This window comes from Pieris napi, chromosome 19 (assembly GCF_905475465.1).
Source record: "Pieris napi chromosome 19, ilPieNapi1.2, whole genome shotgun sequence".
Classification (NCBI taxonomy): Eukaryota; Metazoa; Arthropoda; class Insecta; order Lepidoptera; family Pieridae; genus Pieris; species Pieris napi.
In genome coordinates, this window is record NC_062252.1 from 4,946,154 (window position 1) to 4,965,426 (window position 19,273).

At 33.2% G+C, this 19,273-nt stretch overlaps 1 protein-coding gene across 1 annotated transcript in view; it reads right to left on the reverse strand.

Moving 5' to 3' along the window:
- The window catches only part of LOC125059044 (nose resistant to fluoxetine protein 6), a 45,128-nt gene extending 28,341 nt beyond the window's left edge, over positions 1-16,787 (reverse strand). Inside the window, exons 1-2 of the mRNA XM_047663225.1 lie at positions 16,467-16,787; positions 6,322-6,530 (exon numbers count right to left, since the gene is read on the reverse strand). Of these exons, the coding sequence (XP_047519181.1) occupies positions 6,322-6,530; positions 16,467-16,764 (507 nt within the window). The 5' untranslated portion in view covers positions 16,765-16,787. The remainder of the gene's footprint in view (positions 1-6,321; positions 6,531-16,466) is intronic.
- Between the last annotated feature and the right edge of the window lie 2,486 nt (positions 16,788-19,273).

The window sequence follows — 19,273 nt, forward strand, 5'->3', positions numbered from 1 at the left end:
TTAAATATGCCTAGTCATTATTAGTACTAATTGGATGTTAGATTCATATACTTCAAAATTTGATGTGAAAATGCATTTTGGTAATGTGCAATAATTAACTGCTTTGTGTTGAACATATGATGCGGTGAGTATTATGTAAGTAATGGCGTCTTTGCGTCGGGTTGTCTCAGCTGCTTACAACCATTAAAAAAAAACTTTTGCGATTTAAAAGAGTGACGAAGAGTATAATTATTCTACGCCCTTGATTTGAGAACTGACAGTAAATGTAAATTTAGAAGTTTTAAATTATAATTTGATTTTAAATAGATATTATTCTTTATAAAGATATTTCATTCCTATTTATGTTCCTTTTATTTTAAACATGGACGAAATATCTGTAATTGGTCACCCACAAAACACCATAGTTTGGGGACTAGCGTTAGATTAATTTTGTTACAACCATATTCATAACAATATGAATAAAGTTTATTTTTTATTTTTATATGTGTATGACTTTCTTTGCTAAACTTGTTAGCTTCTTTGCTACAAAATGCACTATTTTGGTTAAATAAACAAATCTCTAAATTATCGCGCTTTCGCCTTAGCTTACAGAAGCTTAAACTTGTTTACCGTTCCATACGATGAGCGTGCTATGAACGTGTTGGGAACGATAATGAGCACAAACCCGCGAGAATATTTCAGCATTGTGTTACGCCATTCGTTTTATTTTTACGTATTACAAACGGGCTGGAGGCTTACCGGATGTTAAGTGATACCGCCACCCATGGACACTTACATTGCCAGAAAGCTCGCAAGTGCGTTCCCGGCCTTTCAAGAATTGGTACGCTCTTTTCTGGATGGACCCTAAGTCGAATTAGGGTAACAGCCACCACGGCAACATGTATTGACAATATCTATAGTAATATAGTTCCTCTCAACGCCTGTATTATCAACAAACTTACATCTGACCACTCTGGTCAATTGTTTGAATTTGAAATACTAAAATGTAAAGATCAAAAAAAGAAAATATGTACAATTCCTATAACAGAGGATCGGTTAGATAGATTTAGGAAAAATTTGATATTTAAAATGCCATTTTTGCGTAGTAACCAATGCCCTAATAATTTATATAGCACATTCTTTGATTCATTTATTGGTGAATTCAAAAATGTGTTCACTCCAAAGACTTTTTTGGTCTCGGAGAAACCTACCTTTTGTGACTGGGCAACTCCGGAGCTACACAAAAAAAGGCTAAAATTGTATGAGTTGTATGATGAAAAACAGTATAATGACAGTGAAGAATTTAAAACTTATGTTAGGATATTCTCAAAAAGTTTTAGGCAAGAGTGTAGAATCGCTAAGGCGAAACACTTAAGTCTTAGGATAAACAACAGCTCTGATAAGATAAAGGCTACTTGGAAAATTATAAACGAGGAGACTGGAAGAACCTCCAGAAAGGATACTGAATTCAAAGTGAACATAAACGGCAAAGTAATTAGTTCCGACCTCGAAGTAGCCTCTGCATTTGAAGAGTTTTTTACTAACATTCCTTTAAATACAACCAGCGTTTTAAATTCTTCACCATCAGCCGCCCTTTTATTATTGAAAAAGAATGTTCCTGTATGCAATCATAAGTTTGTATTTAGCCGCATTAGCTACAATGACATTATAAAAACATTTAAACAGCTAAAAATAAAAAAAACTAAAGATCTTTGGGGTGTATCTGTTTTCATTTTACAATCAGTAATCAATACTATCAGTTCAGAGTTGGCTATAATATTTAATGAATGTATAGATTGTGGAGTCTTTCCAGACCAGATGAAGATAAGTAAAATCACACCGTTATTCAAAACGGGCAGCACTTCGGACCCCACAAATTTTAGACCCATATCTGTGCTGCCGGCTTTGAGTAAAATCTTTGAAAAAATCATTCTTGAACAATTATTGACACATTTTAATAATAATAAAATTATGCATAGCCAGCAGTTTGGTTTTACAAGAGGTCGCTCCACAGCAGATGCTGGCATTCAATTAATTTCCGAGATTTTAAATGCTTGGGAAAATTCTCATGATGCCATTGGAGTTTTTTTGCGACTTATCAAAGGCTTTTGACTGTGTCCATCACGAAATCCTAATCAAGAAACTTCAACACTATGGCATTGGCGAAAGGGCGCTAAATCTTGTGGAATCATACCTGAGCGATAGAATTCAAAAGGTAAATGTAAATGGAGCTATATCACAGGGATCCTCTGTTACTATGGGAGTACCGCAGGGCTCCATACTTGGTCCCTTCTTATTCCTTGTCTATATAAATGACCTGCCATTTCTTGTAAAGGAGCTTCACGAGATAGTACTGTTTGCTGATGACACTTCGCTTTTATTTAAAGTGAAACGACAAAATCCATCACTTGATAACGTAAACAGTGCCATCTCCAGTGTAGTTCACTGGTTTAATACAAATAATCTTAAGTTAAACGAAAAGAAGACAAAATGTGTTAAATTTGTAACTACAAATGTAAAAAGTAGTCATTCTCAAATAATAATTAAAGACGAGGAAATAGACTTTGTTGATAATGCGGTGTTCTTGGGAATTACTTTAGATAGTAAACTCCAGTGGGGCCGACACATAGAAGGTCTTTCGAATAGGCTAAGTTCCGCAGCGTTCGCAGTTAAAAAGATACGCGATCTTACGGATGAGAACACAGCAAAGCTTGTTTATTTCAGCTATTTTCGTAGTATAATGTCATATGGTGTTATTTTGTGGGGTAATGCAGCTGACATTAAATCGATATTTGTAGTGCAAAAGCGGGCTATAAGAGCGATCTGTGGGTTGTCCCCACGGGAGTCGGTCCGAAGCAAATTTAAGGAATTACATATTTTGACTCTGGCAAGTCAATACATTTATGAGAATATTTTGTATGTGCGGAAAAATATAGATATCTTTAAAAAGAATAGTAGCTTCCATAATTATAGTACTCGTAATAAAGACAAAATTTGCGCACCAACCAGAAGGCTGCATAAAACGAGTAATTCTTTCCAAGGCAATTGTATACGTTTTTTCAACAAAATCCCTAGTGAGATACAAGCGTTGTCAATAAATAAATTTAAATCGTACATTAAAGTAAAACTGCTTACTAAGGCTTATTATAATATAAATGAATATTTAAACGATCCTAGTGCTTGGATATGAGTTGCTCCAGTATATATTATAGGTAACACGACTGAATCTCTCGGCTGCATTTCCAGACTCTGGGGCGATCGTCAACATCCACGACTGTTTTAATGTAAAGTGGGAACAAACCGTGATCCATGTGGTATCCAATTATTTCAGTATTATTATTATTTTCTTATGTAGCCAAGTCCACATTTCAAGGATCGTCATGCTCGCTTAAATGTCATTGCTTGTGGCGGCGTCCATGCGTCGGGTTGTCTCTCTCCCTAAAATATGGCGAGGGGGCCGATGGCTGGCCATGCGTCATACTCGTGAACGGGTGCTGCTTGTGGTGACTGGTCGTACTTGAATTCGTGTATGCGGTGATGTTAATTATTTCGACTATGTGTTTGCGTGTTGTTCCCACGAGAATGTAAGTGCGTGCTCCTATTTCACTATGCCTCCTGCTGATAGGGGACAAGTCTTTGTTTTTATTTATGTTCTTATTATTAATTACTTAAAATGTCATGTGGAACATGGTGTAATGGTTGCAGCTCCTTACAACCGTTGTGTAAAAAAAAAAAAAACATGGCGATTAAAAAGAGTGGCGGAGAGTTTATTGCCAGTTCTTCTCTTCCGTTCTACGCCCTTGATTTGAGAACTGGCAGTAAATGTAAAATTAGAAGCATTAATATTTATATCTTTAATGACGAATCACAAGTGTACATTGTGTTACCTACGTGAATAAATGATTTTTGAATTTGAATTTGAATTTGAATTTGAATTGGTATCATCTTTATATCTTCCACATGTCAACTCAGTCTAGATTATCTTTTGATAGAGAAGTAGGAGATTCGCTTAAAACGTTCATCGTTCTGCATGGCACGCGTCGGTGTTAGGTGGTGCGGGACTGTTCTAGAACATTATTTTATTTACGCCTTTTTCCTGAAGTGGTTAGCAGAGATCACGGATCTCCGCTTGCTACGGTCCTGACATACCTCTCTCTTCTTCATTCACTTTCATAACATTCATGCATGCTCGTGAGTTATGGGAACTAGAAAATTATATCTGTTAGTTTTTTAGGTCAGGCAGTCCTAGCAGTGAACTGTAGTAAACACAATGTAGGGCAGGTGTACGTAGATTTTAAATATTTTAAACTACGGTCTCTACTGCCGTGCGATTCTGTAACTCACTTTTCGAACTCACACAGCGCTATTCGCAGCGGCGGTCGCGCTGAAATCAGTCGTGAAGCAGTCATTTTTTTAGTTTAATTTAATTGATATGATATATGTATATTGATGATTCACTGTTATGTGAAGGAGCTTCATAAATATAGGTTGGACGTGAAATTGCCAGGAATGCAGATAAGCCATTATTAGTATGGAGCATCGATCTTAATTTAAGTGCAGGGAGATAGTGTCGACACACGTTTTGCAATGCAAATGTAATTTGTTAAGAGGCTGCATAGATCATGGAATATTTAGATTATGGTATGCTGTATGATTAAGACAGTTTTCAAACAACGAAAATTTGGTTTATATGGCTATTTACTATGAGAAACTGTATGATAAAATCTATATGTAAAATATATGTATCTTTAATTAGAGTTACTGTAATTTTTTTCACATTTAGACACAACTCGCTAAGCAATTCATTGCTATGGATAAATTAAACATTTAATAATATAGTTATTGACGTAAAATTATATTATGTATGAATATTGGCGTCCATGCATGGGGTTGTGTCTACAATATGGCGAGGGGGCCGATGGCTGGCCATGCGTCGTACTCGTGAACGGGTGCTACTTTTGTGACTGGTTGGACTTGGATCTGTGTATATGTCATGTGGGGCATGATGTTATGTTTGTAGGTGTTTACGAATATTTAGTAAAAAAGCCTTGGCGATTACGGAGATTGACGGAGCGTTTATTGCCAGTTCTTCTTGTCCGTTATATACCCTTGAGAACAGCAGTAAATGTAAATTTAGAAGCATTCATTTTCTGACGTTCATAAGTGTATACATAATTTGATTTATCCTTGTAAGATTAGAATTTTATCTATATAAAAATCTAAATAGGTACTTGAAAAAATTATATTTGATTTTATATTTAATATCAAAACTACACTAAGACTCTTCAACACACTTCCTAGTGTGGGCATTAGCGATACATGAATTTTGTCACAACCGTATTTCTATCACGAATAAATTTTTTTAAGTTTTAGAATTTTGTTTTTTTTAAATATTATTATAACTCTGTCTATAGTTATAATTTCCATGCATAGCAGCGTTAGTTAATAATTTACATATTTTGTACACGTTATATGTATCAATATATCGTAGTAGTCACTTCAAAAACAATTAGTGTGACAAAGTATTAGAAGTTAACGAAAATATCACTATTTCATCCGTGCAAATATATAACACTACTTTTACTTTATTACCGATAAATAATACACATACCATGTAATATTGTGTCATGTAGCCGTGAACCTACACCCTTGGGTCGCGTGGCCCGGATTTTATTGTTGTCGATTGTCTTTACGACTCCGTAATGAATGTGATTTCATAACAATCGTGCTTGTATGTAATTTTGATGCATTTATTGAATTAATAAAACATGTTGCTTTAGGGTCAGACGGATTCAATATGAAACGATGGTTTCTCCGAAACGAGCAATAAATAAAAATACTACGTAGGTTATTTCGGAGTTTATTGGTAAATATTCGTTCAGGCGGAAGTATTCTTATGAAAATAGATTTAGACTGTTTGTAATCCTACTCTACGGTTTTTAAGGTCACAAAATTACAACTTTACTAGTATTAAGACACGATTATTATCACAAAATTGCCGCCAAAACAACGATTAATTTTCGATTGTAATAAGACATGCCAGTAGCATCTTTTCATAATGAAATCATTCAATATTCGCAACGCGGTGTTGGCTTGTGGGTTCGTCTCTCAAACCAGCGTGTTCGAATTATTGCTGTGCACCAATGCACTTTACTATGTGTGCATTTAACACAGGAATCATACAGAAGGCTGATCACCTACTTGGCTTTCAAAAATGATCACGAAAGAGCTACAGAAATCTAAGACCAAGAAGGTTTTTATTCAATGTTCGCGAAGAGGTTTTTACCCACTTAAATCATAGAAATCTCATAAAAAAAGTAAAAAGAAAAAAAATATACTCACATCAGTAATATTACTCCTAATGTAATGGCCACTGTGCACCAAATAGTCCAACTTCCTATGACCAATGTCCGCTAAGTTAACTTGCAGCGAAGCCAGGCAGTACTTTCCACGTACTGCGCTATCAATGCTAAGGCATTCGTCGAAGTCGCCATATTGGTTCCCATTTCCACTTAGGATGCCTGATGGAAGCTTGGCTGTTGCGTCCAGCACTGAAAGAAACATTCAAGAATATATTGTTTTTCCAAAGCTGAAGGGCAGTTGGCATGGTGGTTTAGGCGTGAGACTTTCAACCCCAGATGCGTTCTAATCACAGCTGTTTTTGAATCGTCTGTGAAAGAAAAATGATAAAAGATGCGGACGCAATCTGCAGCCAACGCAGAGTTGTAGCGCCACTTGATTATTATTGTTTTTCTAAAGTTTCGTTAAAGATTCGTAAATAATAGTTTGAAGTCTTTTATTTTGAATAATTATGTACCACGGTATGGCTCGGCGGTGATCGTGGGGATTTCTTTAAATAAAATATTGGAAAAACGTCTTCAACATTCGTTACTTTTTTACCGATATGCATTATAAATATAATCATAAGAAGGGTCATTTCGTCGTTTGACTTGACATGAACGCATCTTAATTTGTATGAAAATATAGAAACTAAGATTCAGAAACGAGACTTAAAATAAAATAAATCAGTGGCGCTACAACCTCTTTAGGTCTTGGCCTCAGATTTCTGAATCTATTTCATGATCATTTTAAAATCTAATAGGCAAGTAGGCGATCAGCCTCCAGTGCCTGACACACGCCGTCGACTTTTTGGGTCTAAGACATGTCGTTTTCCTTCACCGTTCGAGCAAATGTTAAATGCGCACATAGAAAGAAATTCCATTGGTGCACAGCCGGGGATCGAACCTACGACCTCAGGTATGAGTGTCGCACGTTGAAGCCTCTAGACCAACACTGCTCACGAAACAAGACTTAGCAAAGTTTAATTTCCCTCTCTCTTATAGGCTATAGCTAATTAGTTGAAGAGAACGAAAGAAGAACAGAAGTACAGAAGAAGTAGAAAATCAAACTGTTCTTTGATTTTCATTTGATTTTAACATAATATTCAAATTGGAACGTAAATTGCTTGATTGATTTTATTTGGAGGTGAACAAAATATTTATAAATTATTAAAGATTATTGGCCCGTGTTGAACTTACAAAAATATTACTTTGCGGGCACGTATGACTTATATGAAAAGGATCTCGTAAAGATCACGAAAGATGTCATCCTCGCTATATCTAATCTTTCTTGGTATAATTTAAGGTATATATCATATATATTGGATTTTAGACTTTATAGAAATATTTACGTATTGTAAATATTGTTTTATAGATATAATGACATCAAAAATAAACTTTTCATAAATATCTTGTCTATTATGGAAACTACTTGCTACACCGCTCAATTTTTTTCGCATAGCCGACACAATCGACAGGAAGCCACTCTGCAGATTTACTAAGTACCGACTATTTAAGCTAAATAAATACGTATTACATACAATGAATTTAAATAGACGTCAACGTTTAATATTTTATATAAAGCATTGGTGCTATTTGATTATACGAATAGATTCCGAATTCCGTGCTTCGCCAAACGTCGGTTTTGCAAACTTTGGGTCAACTTTACTCCAATGTTCCGCTTCAACAAAGCGCTTTTAGCTGATTATAGGTCAACTTTGTTTGCAGCTTTGCCACGGTTAGGTCTCGAAAACATTAGACGCTAATGTCTTGGAAAATTACATGTGAAACTTTACGCGGTGAAATTTTGTTCATTCTGTATATGCTCAACATTAATAATTGTTTTGAATAGGTTAAAAGGGCATCAAAGAGACTTGTAAGAATGAGAATTTAAGGACATAATAATATTTCTTATAAGGACACGGCAGCTTATCTTTTGAGGCTGGTGTTCTACGCTTGAGGAGCAGTGTTAGCCTAGTGGCTTCAGCGTGCGACTCTCATACCTGAGGTTGTAGGTTCGATCCCCGGCTGTGCACCAATGGACTTTCTTTCTATGTGCGCATTTAACATTTACTCGAACGGCGAAGGAAAACATCGTGAGAAAACCGACATGACTTAGACGTAAAAAGTCGACGGCGTGTGTCAGGCACTGGAGGCTGATGACTATTTGCCTATTAGATTTAAAAAAATGACAGTTTCAGAAATCTGAGAACAAGACTTAAAGAGGTTGTAACGCCACTGATTTATTTTTATTTTCTACGCTTGAACATAGGTATGTGCGCGAACACGGGTGCCTTCTAGTCCACAACTCTCATAGATGGAGACTTATCCCCCCTTTCGAGATCAGGCGTAGGGCCTGTAGGCGTATCAAAAATTCAAATTACGGTATTCAATCATCTTTTCAAATACAATGAAACATGGCATATGTTTCCCTCTACCGGGGTTGAAGCCTGAAATTTCATAATAAGGTTTTTTTTAATAAAAATTGGTTAAACCTTAGGTTAAGTAATTTGCGGCCTATTTGATAACACGCGTGTCGACGAAGTATCTCTCAATCTAATCACTAAACTAATGAGGTAGTTAAGTTAAATAGCCATTTGACATTGTGGATGTAGCTAGGCGAGCCTTCTGTGCCTTTGCTCATACAAAATGTCTGCTATTTTATTACTTTGTTTGTCTATTAAAAGATAGTTCAAATAAAACTCACTTGCTTAGTTGTACATGTCTAAAATTATAAGCTCTTTCGAGGTAAAATTTATCAGCGACAAAGTCAAGCATTAATGGGACTTTTTTGAAAATCGAATACAAACAGCAAAACCTAATCAATCAAAAATATGGAGTACATGAGGGTCATGTTATGTCATACAGAGCCACTACGAATCATTGAACTGTCGTCAATGACAGTGCACGCTGACATTGGCGTGAGTTGAATTTAGAACCAGTGTGAATTCGATAAGAGCTTCGTTAGGCTCATTATTTAATCAGCATCCAGAATTGCCGCACAATGACGTATTTTAGATTTATTGCCTGATGCTCTCTCATTTCGCGATTTATGTGTGGAAGCCAGATAATATGGTTTCAACTAGGTTAATTTTACTGTTAAGTTGACTCATTTTGTAAGTTTCTTTAGTTAGCATGGAGATATTTGGATACCATATCCCTTTTGCATGATTGTTATTTCGTTTCAACAGTATCTTAGTGTTATATACATACTAGCTGACCCGGCAAACGTTTGTTTTGATAATAAAAATAATTATCTACAATAATAAAAAATAGGGGGTTGATCGTAGAGGGGTGAAAATTATGGGTTGTATGTATTTTTGTATGCTGTATCAAAGTTTTGTCAAAAAAATAAAAATTTAGGATAGAGACTACCCTTAACATTTAGGGGGATGAAAAATAGATGTTATCCGATTCTCAGACTTATATGCATAAAAAAATTAATAAGAATCGATCGAGCCGTTTCGGAGGAGTATGGGAACGAACATTGTGACACGAGAATTTTATATATTACATTATAATAACTATTAAAGTAAAATCAAGAAAATTGCTTTAATACAAAGATAGCTAGCTAAGACTGAATCATCCTATTTATTGATATTACTTTAAACACTTGTCTTCGGCTGCTTTAAAGTTATTCTATTACTCACTGTAAAACCCGTGTATTTGGATAATGTGATAAGAATAGCCAAATGATGGACGTAGACGTATTTTAGAATGTAGCCTTGATGTTAAATTTGTATGCAAAAACCTCAAGCGAGTTGCGATACTAACTACCTAACAGTGAGTGGACTAACATTAAATTAATCAAAATTAGCATCTAGATTTGTGGTAAGCACTGGTAATCTACAACTACGCAAATAATAATTATTTAGCTAATCAAAAAAAGTAACTAGGTGATTCTCGATTATATATCAAAGTATGTTTGTGTCTAACCGTCCCGTTTTGGCTAATTTAATTATTTTTTAAATGCATACTTTTTAATTTTTTAACCCCGAAAAAGTAGGTCAAAGACAACACAGGTTTACAATTTGACGTGAATTGTTAATGTATGCTAACGCATTCTCATTTCATTGGTAGACAGAAAGTCTCGTTATCGCATCAGCTAGTTGGTATTTATTTATCTTTTAATTATATATTTAAAGAATTTACACATTTATTGTTGGTTCTGACTCATTGCGTGGCCTGTGTTATTAAATAAAAATATAAATAAAATCTAATAAATATAATTATTCTAGCATTTAATTTATTTTTAATATAAGAACTTCCTTATCTTATGCACGATTAATGTTATTTATTTATGTAAATCAGTTATTCGTTACAACTGACTTAGGCAATTGCAGGATTGTCAGATTTTGAATAAAATTTTCCTGTATTATATCATACTGTACTTTATATTATTACTTAATACAATTACCAGTTACCGGAAGAAAATAATAATAATAAGATTACATTATGATTATAATCGATAATCGACTTTCGCAACCAACCTTGATGAGCTATAACGGCACGGAGAAATATTGAATATCGTTCTCACAACTTCTCACACAAAGATAGTATAAACTTAAGACGCAACTACCGAATCTGATGTTAAGTTAGATGCGGTACTATTCAGCAAATTTTTTTGTTTTTGTTTTTTGGCCATAAATTATAAATATTTGCAATTTCTGGACATATATTTATTCACGTAAGTGATCGTTTATAAAACATGTATTATCGGACGAGTATATTTTATATAATTTTACTATTACATAAATGTGCTGATTAGCCAACTGTCAACGTTTAGTCTAGTCGACAAGTTGAAAATGGAACAAAATAGAGATACTACTCCTAAAATTATGTGCGATAGCTCATTGGATCCGGAATGACGTCTAGAAAAATGTGCTAAAAGCGTGTATTAGCACATAAAAAATTGCAAAAGTTATAGACCATTAAAGATAAAAAATTATGGCATTTAGTTTTTTGCCAATATTTAATAAACTATTAATATTTAAGAAATTTCAAATAAAGATACTGAAAGAGGAGGAAATTTCCAACAAAAAACTCCTGACTCCCGGAACTCTATCTCCATTATTTATAATGTTAATTTAACGCTAAAAATAGGTCTGCGGGTGACATTTTTAGGATTCGCGCGTGGCGTCAAAAGCAACTACGGCACATTAATTAATTTATTTAAGGTATTGAATATTTTTAATACTTTGCAATTTTTTATGTGCTAATACACGCTTTTAGCACATTTTTCTAGACGTCATTCCGGATCCAATGAGCTATCGCACATAATTTTAGGAGTAGTATCTCTATTTTGTTCCATTTTCAACTTGTCGACTAGACTAGTTGTCTTGAAGGAAAAATAAATTTATCCTTAAATTTTTAAATAATTACTATTGAATTAAAATTATCATGTCCTTCACTAATCAGAAACATTTATTTCATAGACAAATAGATCAGCCATCAGTCTGACACATGTCTTTGATTTTTATATTTTAGACATGCTGGTTTCCTCACTATGTTTTCCTTCACCGTACGAGCTACGTGTGTAGTACTACAATATGCGCTTTTATGTGCATAATAAATAAGAAAAGTCTATTTTGACTCTGAAGCGCAGATCAAACTGGTTTTAGCGCCACGGATTCTTTTCTGTGCGTGCTTAACATTATAATGGGACCTTAAACATATTAAGGAATAGATGTTGTGTTCAGATGAGAATTTTTTTAAATTGTATTTTGGTATGTCAAGACCATAGCAAGTGGATATCCGTGGTCTCTGCCCCTCCGGAAAAAAGGGGTTGGTGTATTTACTCCAAAACTTTACTATAATAATCTGACAAACATTCAATCAATGTCTATCAGGTCTCTATAAATTACGCGAATTTAATATACATTAAATAATTTACTATTCTAGATAACCACAAATAAATCAAAGATATCAAAGTTTAAAATAAGTTGTCTTAAAGTTGACCTAGGACTAGACAGATAACACTACTTCCTTTTAAGTTGCAAATATGCAATGTCAGCTTAGGGCCTTCATATACGAACTACCCAGCGTCTAATACGAGTTAGAACTGCCAAAACAAGTTGTCTATGAATGACTATCGTATGTAAAAAACGTATTACATTTTAAAAGCCTAAGTCTCGACCATGAATACCTAGTGTTGACATCTCTAATTATCATCTGTGAAAAAACCTTAATATGTTTATCTTTTGATTAGCGCACATCAAGAGAGTTACCAGATAACCTCACCGAGATAAAAGTACTATTTATTTGGAAAATAATTTGGGACCACGAAGCATCCACTCCTCTAAATCCGTCATTGTGGGTGGTCAATCTTTACCTGTTTTTTTCTTTGTCTCTCTTTATTACCTTTATTCATCTTTCACAAAAGTCAAAGAATTATGAATATATATTACTACGTTGATTACTGCCACTGTAAATAGTATATATGTCACCGTAAAATTGTAAAAACCGTTAGATTGTAATCTATCTCGCGAGATTGTAAACTGTCGAAAGATTGTGAACCTCAACGAACTGCTTACAAATTAACGTATTATTATTCGGTAGTTATATGAAATTGTTGGGAAGTAAAATTTATCTGTAATTGACCAAAGAAGTTTGAATGATAACTAAGTTAGTGTAGTACAATCTACCGAATACCGATAACCGATAACCGATAGATTACAATCTAACGGTGTTTACAATTTTACGTTAACATATACATGTAGTTGGAGACATGTCTAGAACTTGAGTAACCATGAGTTTTGCCTTCGGTGCGGGTCTTAAGTTAAATAAATCCTAATCTTAACTATCGATTGTGACCTTGCAAAGCTTCGGGTAAGAGTAAAACCAAACACTGTAATAACATTGGCATCAAATTAGCCATGACATATGCAAGTATGAATCAGTAACGAGGTTATAATATCTACTTTCTAGGTATCGAAAATTATAGTCATAAAGCTAATTAAAACATTTAAATCACTTTGCAGTTTAGTAATGATGGGTAATACATCTAAATCCCAAGATTTGTTAATGAGCTACCGGAAATGTTCCAAACAGGTGTATTTTAATGAGTAGGACATAAGGAAGCAAATCTTGTGGCTCAATAAATGGTTTTGGAATTAAAGGAATAAATAGTGGCGCATTAAACACTTCGAAATGCACTCTTGAATTTTTGGCCAGAAATCACTTGACGAATTTTGAGAACGGTTACTAGGTTAAGGTTCTTTTAATGTATTTAAGTAGGTATCAGTTTTTAAACAGGCTTTGCTTTTGCAATAAGAAGTTAATATTAAACATATTCTGTTACAATTATAATTATATGAGTACCGATCTTTAAAAAATATTAGATGTTTAAAAGATGCGAAATTTGGTCAAAACAAACCAAAAGGTCACAGGACAGAGAAAGCTTAAGAAATATGTCACAAGGTCGCTACCATGTCTCACATAAACAACGTTTTAATTATCTTTTGATCACTCGGGAAAAACGGGCTAGTAAGAAATAACAATAAATATTTTAATATTAAAAGGTATTAAAGAGTTCTAAGGGGATGGGCGGCTGTAATCATTTAGATATTGAGAAATTTAGATGTTTTATATTATCTATATTAGGGCATTTATTTAATGGTAAAAGATGGTAGTAACATAAAGAATTAAGCTGTACATTAAATTATAATAAAAATAAATCTATAATTAATAAAATATATATAGATTTTATTTAGTTGTGAGTAACTTAAAGCGATATAAAAAAGGATAGCTTCCTTTAAATATATATTTTTCAGTAAGCAATATATTTCATATAAATCGTTGTGGATAATAATAAATCTGTAGCTGTTCTGAATATTCTTATAAGTTTACAAGTTCAAACATCGTCTATAGTAATAGATGTTATTTTTTTAATTATAAATCTAAATTATATATATAAGTCTCTTGAGATATCGTCCATACAGTTAATACTGGCTGGAAAAAGTATATGAATTTAGTTTTTTTTATCAATACGTAAATTTGTCTCGTTTCTAGTATCTACAATATTTAAATTTAAAAGTTATTTTAATATTATTATGATTGCCGTCATAACGTATATACATCTATATAATAGATGTTTTCGAATATCCAATGAAGGTATAGTACCTAATTCACAAAGCTGTGAATGTTTGCGACTCTGTTATAATTTTATTAAAGGTATATCCATTTACTTATCAAACTAAAAAAACATTCTATCGCCAATGTCCACATATAAAATTAATAACTTCAAATTTCCTTTAAATTTAAATGTAATTTCATACGCCAGTGCTGCACATAATATTCAATTGAGCTGCGTAGTGTAATTTTAATAAATACCATTTTTAGTTGACGTTACAATATAATGCCCTATATAAAATATCTAGTCGTACACTGGTACACAATTTGGTTCGGAGTAATTCAAGTTTTCACTCGACAGACATAATACGAATTGGTCAAAATTAGACAATTCTGTGCCCGACACACTTTTGTCTCTTCATCGCCTTATGATTACTCTACTGCTGGGATCGTAACCGAGAATGGCTAAGTTTATACCGACGGATCTGGGGTCAGTTCACGGCGAACCAACCGCAAATGGCAGGTACACCTACTTAAGTAAAAAAAAAGTTAAAAAATCATTTAATCATATAGGTAACATAATGTACACTTATGACTTGTCAGTAAAGAAATTCATATTAATGCTTCTAATTTTACATTTACTGCCAATTCTCAAATCAAGGGCGTAGAACGGGAGAGAAGAACTGGCAATAAACTCTCCACCACTCTTTTTAATCGCCATTTTGTTTTGTTTTACAAAATGTTTGTAAGGAGCTGCAACCATTACACCATGTCCCATGTGACATTTTAAGTAATTAATAATAATAACATAAATTAAAAACAAAGATTTGTCCTCTATTAGCAGGAGGCATGGTGAAATAGGAGCACTCACTTACATTCTCGTGGGAAAAACACGCAAACACATAGTTACAATGTGTGGCAAAAATTTTAAGAGGTTAAAAGAAAAAAATCTAGTCTTCTTTCTAATTAAATCGATATTTTAAAGATGTCGAAATAAATTAACTAATATGGAAAATGTTTCGAAAGGAAATATCTATATTCGAAATCTGTTGTTTTATAATTTGTTGTTATATTGTTTTAAAGTCGAAGTACGAAAATTTCCCATAAACTTTTGAAGGCTGCCATATTTATCCTTCAGGCTGTTTTCAAGTACAGTACCTTAAATAAGCTAGCTTTTTCATTTACGATATGGAAAGCAGTTTTAAAACTTTAATCAAAAAGATTCAGAAATAACAAAAAACAGTGGTGCTACAACCTTTTAGGTCTGCGCCTCAGATATTCTGTATCCGTTTCATGATCATTCATGTTTTCGAATAAGTAAGCAGGTAATCAGCTAGTTTTCTCACGATGTTTTCCTTTTACGTACTAGTGAATACTAAATACGCACATAGACAGAAAGTCCATTGGTGCACAGCCGGGGATCGAACCTCAAGGATAAAACCACTAGGCCATCTAGTACTGAAGACAATAATTTTAATTGAGTTTAGTTTTTAATTTATCTATTTGTTTTCCCTGATTAGGTTTGTACCATAAATTGATATTGAACTGCTTTTTCAATTGATTTCAAATATACAACAAATATTATTATAGTATTTTAAAAAATACTTGAAATATTTTTACGCTTTTGCGTTAAATAAATAACATTTGTAAATTAGGTTAAAATCGCGAAAGAGGCTTTCTAGCAAACACACTTAAAAGTATTATTATTAAATAAACGAATATGTTTAATTCGATTAAATTTTATAAAAAATACCACGCTATTGTTACTCTGATTATAATTTTTTTCTGTAATCTAAATCAACAAGTAAATATGATTTTAATCTAAATAACAATTTACCACAATTGTTTATGGAAAATATTGATTTATAACAACGTGGGAAAAAAATCATATTAGGTAAAAATTGACAACACTAAAATAGAAATCAATCAAAAATATTCTACGCTAGCTATGCTAGCTATTTACCATTTCACGAGAATTATTTAGAATTTTTTTGGAGCAGTAGAATGTTTATATAAAGATTTTTTTATCAAATTTATAATTAAAGTTCTTTTAGCATGAAAATAATAAAAAATATTTACTTTTTAGAGCCCAGAGTTCCAGGCGATCAAGGCTGTGTAGAAAAAGTTGTCCATCTCGCCTACATTGCTCGCTTGTTCCATTCAAAGGCACCACAATTTTCGGGAACCTCTCCCACAGACCCAGAATGTCCACCTCAACACTGTTGTCAACTGATTCATTTTTCGCGGCTACTTTTAATATGGTCCCGTTAAAAAGGCTGTCGGAAAGGTGTTTGTCAGAGAGGGTGAGTTCGATACAGTCCCGTGCGCGAGCGCAGGTTGCGCAGAGCAAAAGTAGCACGCCGGCGCGCGCGAGCATGTTGCCAGTCACAATGATTCGAGGCTCGTTAGCGGGCTAGACTACTATAGCCCTTTGACAATGACATCTATAAGATGGACAATAGGCTTGAGTAATTTTTTACGATACTGAGATGTTCATTGTTCTAAGTACTCATTTGAATATTCAATGTTTTGTTACATACCGTATGGATCTATTAAATTTTTGGTGTAGACCTTATGTTTTCGCAGCTTTTTTAAGATAATACGGATAATGTTAATGAATACAAAAGTTTTGTATCTACGAAGATATTCATAAATTATACATTTAATTTAACTGAAAAATATACAATAAAGTTTTTTTAAACGGTTCATAACGAGGTTCTATTTTATATGACATACCACTACAAACTTAAAATCTTGTGTTTTGATATGAACAAAGTCAACTGTTTTTGAAACTGCGTAAATAATTAGATTATTTTTATAAATGAGTTGGTGCAGGTCTTCTATGACCAGCCTGGGCAAACCCGGCTAGGTGCATCATTAATGCACGGCATTGCTGGTGAAAGTTTATATACAATACTGGTATATTTAAAATGCACATAATACAATATTGCAAATTTCCTTGAAAAAAAAATTATAAGAATACAACTGTAATAAATATTACTTGTATAACTTATAGGTGTATTAATAAGGCTTATGAGATTTGAGGCGCATGTCATTTGCGCAGATAACAAGTTTTTTAATACATTGTAACTTTGTCCCACAGATTCAACTGGAGATTTGGGCTATTGGGACATATGCACTTTCAATCAAATAATATAATTTTTCAGCTTTACTAATGAATATATAAATAAATATATACAAAAACTTGAATTTATAAGTGATATATAAGCCTTTTATTACTGGCAACTAACAAATAAGAAATTTGTAAAGGGACTTCTCAAACGAATGGGGCAAATTTTTTCATTTTTCTTCCATAGTCCATTTTTATGCAAAAATATTTTTAATTACTACGGTTAAAGCTATATGGGAAATATCATAAAACGTCACTCACATCAAGTAATTATTTAGTTCAATTCAAAAGTCATTTATTCATCTAGGCACAATTTGTACACTTATGCATGTCCATTTTTGCCATCTCGCTATCTTATAGCGGCATAAGTGCCCACACATATCATCTATGTATTCTTGAACTGTGTAATATCGTTTTTCTATTAGGGTTTCCTTGATGTAAAGTTTAAACTTATGTAGCGGGAAATTATCTGGAGTTTTCTCGTATCTGTATACATTTCCCCAAAAATGAGTGAACAGTTTTATGAAGTCTACGTTAAGTAAAATAGTAGGTTTTGAGCTGTAAATAAATGGATTTTTCTTTCAAAGTGCGAAATCAATACTTGCTGCAAAATAAACTAGTCCCAAAAATATCGCCGCGGGAAACCTTGCCTATAAGGAATCAATTAAAATGAAAAATGTGTCACATACATGAAGTCTTTATGGGAAGCCGTATATTTCACATCCTATTCATTATCCACGAGTTAGTAAAATTAATTAAAATGCAGTTATATCTGACTAATCAGTTAATTGAAAAATTAACCACCTCGAGCAATTATTGAATTTGGGTCGTCTTATAAGAAAACCAATTAATAGGATGCGTACGTGATGCCATTACTCAGTGTTAATAGGGGTAATTAATTAATACGATATTATATGAAATAAGATACTATACTATACTCCTACATTATCTCTGATCTCATTCTGACAGCTAAATATCATAAAGCATTTGTTAAAGCAGTTACAGGTTGCGCGGCAATGTCAAAAATTGTACGCATATTATTTGTATTTGTTGTTTTTTTATAGTAATTTGCATCTAAATGTACAATTATAATAAGTTTTTATCAAAATAAATACATTTGATGCAAGTGACGTAACACTAGTGAATTTTAATGAATTAAGTATATATAAAGTTTGTATACACAATTTCGTAATATTATTATCTAAGTTTTTGGATAGTAATATTCTTAGCATTTACAGTAATTAAATTGAAAACATCAAAACAGTGCTTGTTCAGCTCTGTTAAGTTTATCACATTTCACCAGTTGAGGAGCATTTTATTAAGGATTAGTGATCCACCCCGGCTCTGCACTACCCGTAAACCTTCCTCTACTGGGGTCTGTACCCAAACTCAAACTCAAAATATCTTTATTCATGTAGGTAAACAAGTAAACTTATGAATTGTCAGAAAGAAGTTAAATTATATTAATAAACCATCAGTCACGAAAGTGAGCGATATGGCGGTTTTTGGCATGCAAACCTCTAATACCAACGAAATAAAACATTTCTGTATTTGCAAAAAAAGTTGTATTACTGTACATAACATGTATTATTAATTTAACTTAATGAATTCCTAAATTAAGTTTAACTAAAGTTAACACGATATTATTAGACTGTTAGGTGGAATGAAGTTCGCCAGGTCATCATTAATATTTATTGAAATCCGTTGCAATGTGTGGAATAAACTTGGTAAATATGAGACGACACCTCAAGCCACA